This window comes from Micropterus salmoides, unplaced genomic scaffold, assembly GCF_014851395.1.
Source record: "Micropterus salmoides isolate LMB-PRFRI ecotype aquatic unplaced genomic scaffold, ASM1485139v1 Ms_hic_scaffold_10, whole genome shotgun sequence".
Lineage (NCBI taxonomy): Eukaryota > Metazoa > Chordata > Actinopteri > Centrarchiformes > Centrarchidae > Micropterus > Micropterus salmoides.
Window position 1 is genome coordinate 6,711,961 of NW_024040041.1, and position 15,026 is coordinate 6,726,986.

The window sequence follows — 15,026 nt, forward strand, 5'->3', positions numbered from 1 at the left end:
GGTACTTCAGGCCACTTGTTACACTTTATTGTTAACCATCAGAGAAAACTGATATTCTAGGACTTTCCTATGTTTGTGAATGTTGTGGCCTCTTCCTCCAAAATATGAATATGTTCGTGTGGTCTGCAGATGTTTGGAATCATTAACTACTATCATGTGAACTCAAACGTTCCTGCTTTCCAAACATAGATTGGCAATTTGTCTCGTTATTCTCACTCTACATTATCTCGTTAAATAAACCAAATGTGTCCTGTTTTTGGTAGGCTTTAGCCATCTAATCTGTCTCATGTTATCTCAGTGTAAACCCTGAATATATATATATATATTTATTTTTGTACATTAGGTCTTTTACTTGATATTTGCTAAATCCATCCATTTTAAAATTTACTGTTCTGTAATTATAAAGGATAATTTATTATTACACCATAAAACATATCATTTCCCAAATTATATCCTTTATGGTGAACATTTTCAGAGAACATGCTTTTGGTCACTCCGGCACCGGGTTGCTGCAGTTTTAGCCATTCAAATTTTCCCAAATGTGAAGCCATTGTCCGCAGCCACATAGCTTTCCATAAAGAAAATAGCAGGAAAAAGACTGCATGGCTCTGTTAAAAGATGTGATGTGTTAGTTAGAGAGCTTGAGGTACTGGTAGTCTGATTTTATTACCTTTGGACGGAGCCAGGCTGCCTGTTTCCAGTCGAATTAAGCTAAGCCATTTGTCTGCTGCTGACTTTAGCTTCGCATTTACGGTAAACTTGAACATGGTTTCAATTTTCAAATTAACTCTTGGAAAGAAAGCAAGAATACTTCCCAAAGTGTGTGCCCATGATGTTAGAACTCTGATGTTAGCTGTGGATGTTCTTCTTTGTAGTAACAGCTGCTGAAACTCATTGGTACTGTACTAGGCTATTTAGCACTATTTGATATTTCTATATCTTTGTCCTTTTTTCCCTTTTGTGCTCTGTTCCATGTTAATTATTCTAGTCTAATTAGTCCTGATACACCTTCTGCTCCTTCGTTTCACTTCCTGTTATATCCTCTGGTCGTCCAGACCTTCCTCAGCTCTGTCTGACCCACCGGTGCTCTGCTACCTGTAGTTCTCATTAACTACTTACCACAGCTTGTTGGGTCTTTGGCAGCTTTAATGAATTAAAATATATTAACTTTCCACTGTCTTTTAATAAACTGTACTGTTACAAACTGTTTGTCGCCGCTTTCTCTGCCTGATTTTCCCTGCAAGCTTTCTCTCCCTCCACTCGTCACTCCCTCTTCATTTTGTCATCTCACTCCTGCCCTGTAGCAACCCCCATTTGTCCGGTGAGGTCATCCCTCTGTTCTCCTTAATCCTGCGAGGTGCTCATCTTTCTGCCTCCGCTTAATCCGCCTGTGGCCTCCAGCCCTGACACACACACACACACACACACACACACACACACACACAAATCTGCACATTTGCACACACAGACTCACAGTTATTCTTGTATTGTATGCTCAGGGCACTAATTCTCACAGCATGTTGACACACATCATTCAGACAGCACACACACAGTGCCCCTCCATCTCTCTATATAAAATGACCCCTGTTTCTGTAATATCCATTCTGCTTGTCTCTTGTCTCTGCGGATAGCACACCTTCATACAGGTACGTGTCCTCTGTAGGTTTTGTTGTCATAGTGAACAAAAAGAGTAATGTATGATTTTTTTTTCTGTACGATTCACCACAGTGTCATCCATCCCTGTGGACACTGTTGCATGGATTAAGTTTTGTCACTGCTTTGAAGTTCTTTCAAGGATGTTCAGGGACGAGCCAATCAGCAACTCTTTTAATATAAAAAGTTCAACCAAATAATACTGTATTTTAAGGATTGTCCAATATTACATATGTGTCTGCTGAGCTTGATTTAGCAATTTCATAGTGTGTCAATACCGTGCCTCCCATCAATCTCAATCAAGTCAAGTCAAATTGATTTTATAAAATTAATGAAAATCAATGGCTACCTTGAACATAATGGGCCTTTTTGTCAATGAAATCTGCTTACTGCTGAATATCAGTTCCCTGACATTTCCATTGAAAATACATTAAATAAATAAATACATGTAAAAGCTGTATATAAACAGTCTGTCTTGAGAAAAGTCTACTGTAGTTAAAGGATCCTATTTTCTCACTTACCGTTATCTAGTCATGCCAAGGGTTTCTGCATAGTGTTCTCAGGTTTTTTGATTTCTGCTTCTCAAACGTCTGCTGCTACTCCTACACCATGTAGGTGAATGTTACTGAATATGATGAATACCATTTCCCTACAGACACAAAGTCCTTGTTCTTTCTATAGTGTGCTGTGTATTATCTATTAGTAAGCAGATGCTGATGACGTCGTCAAATCACACAATTTTCCTGCTTTGAGCAGAACAAAAAAATCCATTCGCCCCCACTTTATTCGAGTGGTAGCAGAAATCTATAATATGTTTTTATTTCACACTTGCCATAGGTTAGGGCTTCATTCTGTAGCTCAGACACAGGATGAGGACTAAAACTCTCCTGATGAGAGGTCCACACTGTGTCAAACTATGTCCATATTCTTAGTCTGAAAGGCCCTCATAAAATCATTCAGGAAATGGTCTAAATCATAGACACAACAGCACTGTGAGCTAGCTTGCATTTCCTTCTTTAGAGCTAGCCATCAAAGGTCTGATCTGAAGGTCTGCTAATTAGGCTTTTGTGAGTTCAGTGTGCGCGTGTGTGTGGCCTACCACACTTCACATTGTTCCTTTGCCTCTATGGTCACTGCCAACCACATACACAAATGCTAACAGCCTGAGGTCAGGCTAGCTAACTTTAGCACACAGAGGAAAGTAGAGGGTACTAAACAGGTGTCTCCATCCACAAATGTAATCTATGCAGTTGGTAAAGTGTGTGTGTTGAACATTTGGCAAGTTCAGGTAAGTATCAAGTTCACAGTTTGTCGTCTGGTTAGCGAACTTCCTCTTTTGTTGCCTTGTGAGTGTTGCATTTTCATCCATATCAGTCATTTCTAAAGTTTTTTTACATCAAGCAACACAGGCTATTTTTATTTTGGGCTAATTTTCCCAAACAGTTTTTTTTTAGAGTCATAAATAGACATTACCCAATTCTGACTAACCATTTAATTTACTTGAGCTAACTAGCTGTAAACTGAAATACACTGCTAGCGTGTTTTTTAAAAAGTCCACACAGAATAAAGAAATGCGTGGCTTCTCATTTTGTGCAGTGGAGTTTTATCAAAATCATTTTACAGACCGACCTTCTCTGCTCTTTTCTCTACAATCTTTTAATAGACTACAATAGCATCTCTTTAAAACGCACAAGGTATTTTTGCACACCCATTCTCCCTCACTCCCCACACACACATGCTGCCCTTGACTAAAATTAACCCTGCTAAGGCCTGAGCCTGCTGCCTGTTGGAACTTGACTCTTCTCCCAAATCCCCTGGTTCACTCATCCACCCCTCCCTGTCTCCATCTAGCTCCAAGCGGGCAGTTTCCGACAGAGGTGTTGAAATGTGCACATCTCATTCATCCAGCCGTCATTCTCTCCATCCCTCATGTACTCTGATCTTACCTTTACATGCCTTTTGATTGAAATAAGGCCTTTATTTAAGATTACTCTGACAGAGGCTTTGAACAAGGCATTAAAGGCAAAGCAAGTTTATTTGTATAGCACATTTCAACAACATGGCAAGACAGACAACTAAGACAGATGCTGGTACACCCCAAAGACCGCACACCCTAACACAAGAAAAGCAATCTAGTGTATGCAATCCAATGCAGTGAGGAATGCACAGACCTGTATATTGGGGAGACTAAACAACCACTACACAAACGCATGGCTCAACACAGAAGGGCCAACTCCTCAGGTCAAGACTCTGCAGTCTACTTACATCTGAAGGACAGAGGACACTCGTTTGAGGACCACCAGGTGCACATTTTAGACAGAGAAGATGGATGGTTTGAAAGAGGCGTCAAGGAAGCCATCTACACCAGGGTTGAGAAGCCGTCATTGAACAGGGGAGGAGGTCTACGCCACCACTTATCCCCCACTTACAATGCTGTCCTTTCATCACTTCCCAGGAAACTCAACAAACGTAACCTATTGGCCTCAGGTGAAGATACCAACGATGGTCGTTCAGTCTTGGCCACAGGTAGTCTTAACGACTGTAACGACTGTCGTCACAGCAACAAGGAACACTAACGAACCAGCGGTATCGATGACCCGAGATAACGACCCCACTGAGGTTAAATAGCTGAGTTTCCCTGCCAGTCAGTCAGAACTGAAGAAGTCCTTTGGATAAGGGACGAAACGTCTTCCAGTAGCTTCAACCAAGTCCAGTTGCCCTTCATTTTAACCTTCGTTGGATAACTATGACCTGGATGACTGAGAATCTTCATAGACATGCCAATTAAAGTGTTTCACATAAAATATAAAAGCAAAATAGGGAAACATAAAAAAAAGACTTTGAAATACAATTTTTAAAAGAGTTAAATAGAAAATAAACAGGTCAGTAAAGCTGCAGTGTAAGTTATTCATCTACATTAAATTTGATTTAACTAAAGGCAGCAGTAAATAGAATTGACAGTTTCAGTGGCCCTGCAGTTTTCTGGGGTTTTGTTTATATGGAGCATAAAAACTGAACGCTGCTTCTCCATGTTTAGTTTTGACTCTGTGGACTGAAAGCATGGATGGTTCATAACATAACATAGTGCCTTATAAACCAACTTTGACGGACAAGAAGCCATGTGTAAAGACCACAGAACTGGAGTGACTCCAAGTGTTTTTCTTGTGATCCCATGTGTATACTTTGTGTACTGCCCTACTTTTATACCAAATAAATATATGAGATTTACATAAGATACACATTTTACATAAAACACCATACTGTTTTCTCCCCTTAAAGAGTCCAACATTTTGGAAAATACACTTTTTTTTTGTTTTTGCTTTTGCTTTTATAGGAATCATTAGGCCATCAACTGCTGACAGAAGGAAACAGCTCTGTCCAAAGCTAACAAAATTCACCCACCAGTTCCTCTAAGCCCCGTTCTGACAGATTTGTTTTGGTCACTTAGGTTCAGAAAGAAGTTGTGAACACAGCACTAACATTATATAACCTTTTAGCTGATATGCAAACACATTATCAAACAGTATTTAAACAGGTAGTGAGATTGGGGTGTCTTTTTTTTAAAGAGAGTGCATAGACAGACACAGACACGTTATACATTTTTACAATTAACCAAAGCATGTACAAGTGTGACTGCAAATAAACAAGTACAACCTTTCAAAATGTTCAAGTGAAATAAAAGAGTATGACTTCATATTTTAGGAGCTCATTGCATTTGTATGCAGCATAGTATTTGAACCCACTTTTTCCAAGATCAACGGGAGGTACGGCTAAGGTTTAAATGCCCTGTGACCTGATATTGTAAGTACTGTATTTAAGACCAGAGGCATTTTTTAAACACAAACAGAGAGAGGATCAATAATAGCACATGGAAGATTGGAGAGTTATTGATTTGTTGTTGAATGGACTGATGGTGTCCGGCTATGCCAAGCTGCTGGGTCTGACATGGCAAACTGTCAGAGGAGAGATAAGACAAAGCTTTCGATGACAGTTAGCACATCTATAAATTCAACAGCCACAGGGCCACAATAAATTCTTCCTAATGACAGAAAGGTAGAAAGAGTGGAGTAGGTAGATTGTTGATTGACAGTTGCTTGTCAGTTGAAGGTGTTATGTTACCATGCACCTACTCTTAGGATTAGATAGGAAGTTATGTTCTGCTTGCTGCAAAAAGCTTTTCCCAACGCTTATCGTGGCGATTCAGCTCCAAGACTGAGTAGGAGGTTTGATTGTTTTTTCTGATCGTTGTGTTAAAGTGAGTATATTTTATGATAGTTCACTGCCACCCTTTGATGGTGATGACAAGAATAACAAGTTTGCCGATGTTTTTTTGTGAATTAGTGATGAATCACCCTCATCTATCAAGCAGAGCCAAGTTCATGCTGGCGCCACTCTCATTCACACCTTTTTTTAAATATAGTCTGTGGTTCAAAAGTTGTCTTTACTTGTTCAGGTCAGAGAGAACGTAGGAGAGAGATGGTAAACTAGAAAGTCAGAAACTTTACCTCTCCTCATCTTTCTGCGTTTAACCCTTGTCACATTCTCACATGCTGACACTCAATCATTCTTCCTGCGTCCCCTGCCAGGAAGGCGTCAGCACACACCCACTCTGTCTGTCTGTGCTTGGTTTTATGCCACAGTAATGGCAGCTCAGGGAAAATTTACAGCCAAAACCATGTGTGTGTGTGTGTGTGTGTGTGTGTGTGTGTGAGTGTGTGTGTGTGAGTGAGAGTGAGAGATTAATCACAGGAGAGTTGGTCCCAACTCTCACTCAACTCTCCCAACTCGCCACCTTTTTGTGTGTGATCCGAAATTTAATGACAATGACTCACTCATGTACTTAAGGGCAGCACAGAAACACATTACAAAAGCACAATGACTCTTTTCATTAGAAACTGAGATTTTCATCAGCTTTGATGGTGCTAGAAGAAAAGTCAGGGATCAAGTCAGTAGGCTTCATCCTCTGTGGACCTTTTATGTTTTCCTGGTAATCCAGGCAACAGCTGTTAGATGGTGAGATACTTCAGTCTGGACCAAACTGGTGGACAATCAACCAACAAACAGATCGACATTGCCATTGATTAGTTATAATAAAAATTCACGACAACTTCCCCAAAGAACCACTTCCTTTATTTCATTTTGAATCATCTGAATATTTCATTGCATCAGTTCTGCACTCCTGATGCTTTCTTGTACGTGAGATTTGTACTACTGATTCATTCGTGATCTTCTTGATTTGATTGTGCTTTGTTTGTCTTTATTTCAGCCATGTCAGATGTAGAAGAGGAGTGCACGTGAGTAGAGCAGTATCCCCTCACTTGTCATGTGTTTATTTCACTGTAAACGCATCACTTGTGATGTTAAATGATATATAAGTTTCTCTGTTCCTGTTCCTTGTCTCTCCAGGGAGCTGGCAGAGGGTACGTTCCACACCTGACACACACTTTGTGTCTCACAAACATCAATGAAGATGTGTATGGGACATGAAACTGTAGTCATTTCTCCTGGTCTCCGTTCTCGCAGAGGCTGAAGAGGAGCAGGAGGCCGAGCCTGAGCAGGAGGAGGAGACGGAGCAGGCAGAGGAGGATGGAGAAGGTAAGGTTAGGTAGTATGTCAAAATAGCAAGTCAGGAGATAAACTGGTCAAATGTGTTGAAAAGATGATCCAAAAAAACATGTTTAAAGGGTTGTGATTATGATAAATGTATTTTTACAGAGATACATGTCTTTCCTTATTGTCTAAAGAAGCTATTATTCTAAGCTACAGCAATCGTTCCCTCTCTTCTTCATAAGTGTGTGAGTTATGGGTACTAACTCTGATCTACCAACTTCTCCTTTACCCTGCTCTGCCATTGGCTGAAACTGTGCTGGTTCGGGCTATCAGAGCATCACGAGTGCCAAGGTAAGGTGACAGCAGCTATTATCAGTCCCACTTTTAGACACCATTCATGACCAGTCGCCGTAAAACCAAAGCCAAAGAGAAGAAGTTTATTTGCAGCTGATTTAAAATCACACCAATAGAGAGAAAATCTAGATAGATCTTTCACCTGCATTGGATTTTGATACCAAATATGATTGTTACTGTACCACGTGCAAGGATAAAAAATAAAAAATAAAGACATACATGAGCATATGTCCACTGACATGTTGATCGTGCCTTTGTTGGTGTGAACATGTTACGGCTTTTTTCATTGCCTGCTTTTGCAGCCTGTGTTTTGACCAAAAACAGAAAACAAATGTGATATTTCTATGGTCTTGTCTGCTTTAGTCAGTATGTTTTATTCCAATTTTTTTTATTTTTCTCATTTATTTTTTTATATTAACAATAGATCAAATGACCCATCCATGTGAAAGGGATTGCTTGTAGTGATGAATCCACGTACATCAACCAACTGAGCATTTCCCCTCAACTTTACCCGCAAAGTCCACTGAATCCACCTGTCGTGTTACAACTGGCCACGGTTGCCGGAGCTAATCGCGGCAATTCTAGTCAGTAATTGTGATTCCACCAGACATGGCCGCAGCACGTCCCAGCCAGATGCTGCTTTCCTCTCTGCTCTTCAGAGAATACATAGCTAATCTATTTTTGACGGAATACACTTCAAGCAACAAAGAGCAGAACTGGGCAGGAAGTCAGGCACAGAACGGCATTGAGAATCAAGTCAATTTTCAAAATAAAACACCCTGTGCAGTGATCATAAAACAACAATAAACACAATTAAAACAGACAGAAAGAAGAAACCATTTAACTACGTAGCCTACTTAAACATAGTAGAAGCACAAAAAGTAAGCATGCAGGCAGGCGAAACGCTCTGTTTCTGAAATGCTCCCTGTGGGATATGCAGCGGACGTCTGGACACAACCGATTCACAGAGAGCTGTGAAGAAGTCATTAATGATGAGCAGGCTACTCTGATGAAAGACTTCTGAGACACTTTCAGTGGACGTTGTGGCTGAGGACGGAACAAAACAGTGGTGCAGCCTGAGTCAGCGGACTTTCGCAGTCACAGGATGTTTTACCTTTTAAGCTCATTATTTGGGTTTTGACAAACTCTACTCTCATCAAACGTATTTCCAGAAGCAGCAGGCAGCTAAGTTAGTGGAGCAGCTTTGGGATTCATAGTAAAGTTACATCTGTCAAGGCTAACTTTTGGCGTTTATGTTCACCGAAGTGACCAGTCCAAGATGAAAGAAATATCATATTCATCTTCTGTTTTGTGTTATTCATTTATGCAGCTGTTGCAGCTTTTGTATGTGTTCTGAAATATTTAATTGTATACCCACAGACCAGATTTGAGTACTTGTATACAAGAAGTTCTCTGAGGTTCTCAGTGACCAGGGCCAAAGTTCCCACATGTTTCAGAGCAAAGCATTCAGATAGTTGATGGTTGACAGTTGCAAAGCATTCTGGCAATAGTTTTCTATACATTTATGAACATTAAGACCACATCTAGGTCTTGGAAGGGGGATAAGTCTTATCAGATGGAGATATAGTGATTTATTGGCCACACCTATTGAGGTTTAACTCAACCAATGAGATCACTTTAATCTACAGTTATAAATTATCTAAATGTTCATTATATAATAATAATAATGAAGGATTAGAAAATGCCACTGCTGTTCATGCCAGTTAATTGTGTGGTTCTTGTTGCATGATGGGAAGTGATAGTTTTGTAGCAACAGTTTTGGGAAATACTCTTGTTTACTTTCTTGCGAGAGTTATATGAGAAGACTGATACCATTCTCATGTCCTAATGAAGCTACAGCCAGCAGCTAGTTAGCTTAGCACAAAGGGGAAACAGCTAGCTGGTTACAAACACCTCTAAAGTTGTGTAAAGGTGCTTGTAGAACCAGAACCAGGCCAGCTGCCGCCTGTACCCTGTGTCCAGGACTAAGTTAACTGGCTGCTGGCAGTAGCTGCATATTCATTGTAAAGAGGTACGAGTTGAAGTGATCTTTTCATCTATCTCTCAGCAAGAAAGCAAATACTATAAATATACTTTCCAAATCTTTTTTCTTCAAGCTTGCTGCCTATGCAGTGTCAGATATTAAGTTATTTTAATCATTCCACACCTGGTCCCTCCATATCTCATGTCTTTTTTATCATTTATTGTCATTTTATTTTTCCATTCTTTTTGTCCTTTGATCCTCTGGTGTGTTGATTCTTCCCTTCCTTTGATTCTTTACATCTTCACGTCTTACTTCTGTATGTGTTTCATTATGTTTTGGACCATTTTGTCCCACCTTCTTTCCTACCTTTTCACTTGTTTACCTGTTTTGACTTCCCTCCTTCCCTACTCCCGTTCCTCATCCCATCCATTCTTCCTTGCTCTCCATATCTATTCCCTTGCTTTCCTCATTTACTTTTCACCCATAATTAACAAATCCTATGTTGCTCCACGTGTTATATTTGTCACCCTCCTTCCATCTTTCATTCTGCTTTTATGTGGCTGGTCCGTCAGATCAAGATGCCCAGGAGGAAGGTGAGAAAAAGTAGACGTTTGGTTCCCTAAAGGTATAATACTTACAACTAGAATTAGATCTACTCTTGGAAATCCCACTGAACTCGACGGTTTGAACAGCCATCATGTAGGAAACAAAATATTGACAGCTATACTTTAGGGAGTAATTTGGTTTCCTCTCTTAGTTTTTAGAAAACCTTTAAGAATGGCCTAATAAATGTAATCAGTTTAACAGTGCAGAAGTTCAGTGTACTCAGTGCAAGGTGTTGTGGTGCTAAACATTTTGTCCCAGCTCTTTTGTTTTATCATAACTAATAAAAATTGCTTAATTTTATGTTGCCTTTTCTTTTCTCAGTCCCATGCTTGCTGTGCTTTCAGTCACATTAACAACGTTTAGATTTTCAAACTGTCCTCTCTCACACATTGAGGGATCCCCTCGCATGATCATTATTTGTGCTTGTCTTCCTCTCTTTCATCAACAGAGGAGGAGCGCCCCAAACCCAAGTATGTATACTCTATTTTGCTATTTGACTGCAGTAGTTCTTTTTTTCCCCCCTCAGTTGAAAATGACTTGCTGATCTTATTTTGATCTTTCAAATACTCTCTCTCCCCAGACCTCTGGTGCCTCAACTGGCCCCTCCAAAAATTCCGGAGGGGGACAGAGTCGATTTTGATGTAAGTCACTAAAAGCGGATTAAACAAGATTAATTTCATTTTCTTCCTTATATGGACTAACTGGATAAAACATCTGGGAGCCACGGTGGTTGTTATACAGTTCACTGGTAGCAATCTGCTTGATCAGTTTCCGTCTCACTAAACTTTGCTGAATAGGGAGATGATCAACTTTTGAATTGCTATGGATTCTGATGGTAGACCTGAGTGTCACTGTGGATTAAACACCATCCCGGACCTTCTTGAAGACCTTATTGCTCCGAAGGTCATGGCGCTCACCTGGTTCAGCTCATATCTGAGTGACAAAACATGTGCTTGTAACTTGGTCACACCTTTAACAAATACAACATAAATTCTCATTGCTGCCGACGACACACAAATCTACGTTCCTGTAATGTATCTGACCCTCCCAGCTTGTGAAACTAGAGATCCACTAATCTATCGTTGCATATGTAACAACTTCTTATACCCAGAGCCATACAGTCAAGGAATTGAAAATCATTTTTGATCCAACACTTATTTTAAGAGAGGCCTTACAAGATTGAAAAAGTTTGATCATAGATGACTTTAGCTGTTTTCAAAACCCTCCTCCTGACTTACAAGGCTGTAAATGGCTTTGCTACATCTCCAGTCTTATTACCCCACACGCCATCACGTTTTTATGCTCCATTGATACTAGTTCCTAGCTTTAATACAGCTTTCATGGTGGTAGACTTCCACAACTTAACATCATTCTATCAAAATTAGGTCATACAACATATATTATTATTGCTAATTATTTCTATCCAAGCAGTTAAATGGCGGCAAATGAAATGCTGCAAATGGTTTTTATAAGATCTTATCCAAATATTTTCGATCTAGGTCCCCCGTGAGCTGAATATACACAGAACACAGCAGATGTATTGGTGGTAAAATAATCCGTTTCAATTGTAGCAAACCTAACCTAGTTCCTTGTTCCATCAGGACATCCACAGAAAGCGTATGGAAAAGGACTTACTGGAGCTGCATACTCTGATTGATGTCCACTTCGAGCAGAGGAAGAAGGATGAGGAAGAACTTATTGGCCTCAAGGAACGAATTGTAAGTTCACTCAGTAGTAACACCTTCTCTCTAGATCTGTGAAGAAACATGAATGGGACACTAAACACCTGATCCACTGGTAACAGAACTTTGACATTATGGTTTTATTGCCATTTCCAAGCTCTGAATGTCACAGCAGTGGTAGGCTGTACAACAGTACATACAGTATAATCAAGTACTGTACTGAAATACAATTTTGATTGAGAAAGATTTAACATTTCACTGCAGACAGCTGTTGTTAGTACTCACTATAGTTTACAGATCAAGTTATATACAAACTCTATGATGAGTTTATAAGTACATTGCATTGTTATTGATCAAATTAGAGTTCCTCCAGCTTTTTGGCTTGTCCCCCCTTACAAAAACTATGTATACTGTATTTAAGGCCCCATGTCACATTGCTGATGTCTATGAGTTGGTAGCAGCTCCACCAAAGACATAGTTACCCTCTAGACTCTTTAGATGGTTTCATAAAAATAAATAAAAGCACTCCACGCCAATGCAGACATCAAACTATCCAATATTTCACAGAAAAGGAAAAATTATACAAATTTGTGTATCAGAATCATCTTACAACCCTTCAGACTTATTTTGCAATCCTTTAGAGGATTACAAAATAAATAATGACACATGTATACATTTTTATATGTATGTATGTGTATATATATATATATATATATATATAAACTTAAGTCTGATGTGATTGAATTATTTTTTACGATCTAAATGTTTCAGAAATGTTTTGTGGCTTCTTTGCTTTGCTGTCCATCAGGAGCGTCGTCGGTCAGAGAGAGCTGAGATCCAGAGGGTTAGAGCAGAGAAGGAGAAGGACAGACAGAACAGGATTGCGGTAACGCACACAGCTTCATACACACATACCAATGTGCAAATTTATCACCCACTCTACACAGTGGTATATTTTACCTTGTCTCTCAAGGATACACTGGCTCATTGTGTGACAAAAATGACACAGATCATAAAATGTTCATTGACTAATTGTTTCTCTATGTGAAACCACTATTTACTTATAAAATGTTTAAAAGGTTGTTCAATACAACACAAAATCTCCCCTCCGGGGGCTCAATTCAACATGTAAATGTGGTTTTCTTGCTGCTTCATCTCTCCGTCCTTCTTCATCCATCAGGAGGAGCGTCACCGGAAAGAGGAAGAGGAAGCCAAAAAGAAGGCTGATGACGACGCTAAGAAAAAGAAAGTGCTCTCTGGCATGGGAGCAAACTTTGGAGGCTTCCTGGCCAAGGTCAAAAGAGCTGCTGTTCTTCTCAGTAGAGACAATGATAACAGTCATAATGGTAGAGGTTAACTGTGGACTGTGTGTTTTCTGTTCCAGGCTGAGTCGAGGAGGGGCAAGCGTCTAACAGGCAAAGAGATCAAGAAGAAGACCCTGGCTGAGAGACGGCAGCCGCTAGGCATCGACAACTTGAGGGAGGATGCACTCAAGTGAGTCTCCTCCAACTGTATTTCAGACAGCTAACCAATGATGATGCACCATTACAGCAGCTATAAACTGGGTATTGATATCCTAAAATGTTACTGAATTAAGTAATGCAAAGATTTCTATCCTATTGTAGATTTCTGTTGAGGATGGGCTAAAGATTATTTTTATCAAGTGACCATTCGCTGAAGACCTCCCCCGAACAGGGATTATCCAGTCCACTGCTACCACATATTACAGTTTAGGCTTATAACGTTAGCAGTTCTGCCCAGCTCTTCATTGAATTTTGGGAAGTTTGCGCTCCAGCCACCCTAGCCAAACTTGTTGACTGCAACAATTCTGTTTCTTTATTTCCATGTCTTCTACACGGATAATCATCTGGTGAGGTTGCAGACTTTTCTGACTGTGTTGCTTTAGCCTCAGTCTTTTAGCTCAAAATCATATATGTGGCCATCACAGATTAGTGGATAGTCAATAGCTTTAAAATTTCAAACGAGGCCCACTAGCCAATCAAATTCATGGATTACAACCTAGAAGCAGTTGACAAGCTATGTAGACCCATATTTTAATATTAAAAAACATAAATCAACATAATATACATATATACATAATATAAATGTTCAACTTTTTGTCTTTCATTTTCCAAGGCAACGAGCCCAGGAGATGTGGAACTGGATCTACCAGCTGGAGTCTGAGAAGTTTGACTACATAGAGTACATGAAGCACCAGAAATATGAGGTACGACAGCTACTGCAAACAGAAGTAGTCAGGAAATAAAAACAGGAGTTAACCATCTGATTATTTTTAAGGAGCCTAAGTAGGTAATTAAGTACTTTATCTAGCAAAAATGTCAAACATGTGCAGGTTACTTCTCAAATGTGAGACCTTGCTGCTTTTTTTCCTGTTCCATATCACTGTTAATTAAGGAGCTTTAGGTTTTTGACTATTGGTTAGAGAGAAAACAAGCTGTTTCTTGTTTGTTTGTTTTTCTGCAGATCATCGTGCTGCTGAACAGAATCCAACATGCTCAGAAATTGTAAGTAGTTATTTTCATGAACATAATGAACTGCTCATGAGAAAATTCTCCCTGTTAAATCCTTTCTATCTTTTCTCCTCTGTCCCTCCTACAGTAAAAAGGTTCATGGCAAAGGGAAGGTTGGTGGTCGCTGGAAGTAAACAGGAAAAAAAACAAAAAACAAAACAAAACACCATTGATGACAAAAAAGGGAGACCGGATAGGAATGGATGAATCCCACAATTCCTCTCCACTTAATTTTAGTTCCTGTGTATGAAATATGTTCATGATAGGATGTGTTGATAATAAAAAAAACATGGACTCATCTCAGAGTTTGTTTTGTTGCTGTTCCATTTTTATTTGGTTGTTATTTTAAACAAGGTCAGCTAAATCAAGTTATTCTTAACCTACAATGTGTATGGATCAGTACCCCAAGACTGGTCTGTTTTTAGCTGCTGTACTCCACAAATACAAACTGCAGTAATTTAAGACTGTAATGACCCAATTTGACCCAACAAAAGCTTAAAGAAAATGGGTTGAATTCTTTAAACATGTGCAAAAGATCAAACTTTCGGAGCAGGAGCGTGTGGAGTTTTGATAAAAAGCCCTTAGTTACATGCCTTGTTCACGACAATTTAAAAAAAAATACTGGGGCAACAAGTGGGAGAAAATGATTAGATATGATCTAATATG

The 15,026-nt window shown here is 39.5% G+C and overlaps 1 protein-coding gene across 2 annotated transcripts; it reads left to right on the forward strand.

Annotated features, from left to right (window-relative positions):
- Positions 1 to 1,548: 1,548 nt before the first annotated feature.
- On the forward strand, positions 1,549 to 14,514 carry tnnt1 (troponin T type 1 (skeletal, slow)). Of its 2 annotated transcripts, XM_038692768.1 has the most exons (15): positions 1,549 to 1,646; positions 6,920 to 6,947; positions 7,060 to 7,073; positions 7,177 to 7,248; positions 7,537 to 7,554; positions 10,114 to 10,134; positions 10,596 to 10,617; positions 10,728 to 10,788; positions 11,749 to 11,865; positions 12,638 to 12,715; positions 13,010 to 13,123; positions 13,214 to 13,323; positions 13,966 to 14,056; positions 14,314 to 14,354; positions 14,449 to 14,514. In XM_038692768.1, the coding sequence occupies exons 2-15, from the start codon at positions 6,922 to 6,924 to the stop codon at positions 14,492 to 14,494; spliced, it is 831 nt and encodes a 276-aa protein (XP_038548696.1). In that variant the 5' UTR covers positions 1,549 to 1,646; positions 6,920 to 6,921; the 3' UTR covers positions 14,495 to 14,514. The 2 variants fall into 2 exon arrangements, with proteins under 2 accessions (XP_038548696.1, XP_038548706.1); XM_038692778.1 differs by lacking the exon at positions 10,114 to 10,134.
- The last annotated feature ends 512 nt before the right edge of the window (positions 14,515 to 15,026 follow it).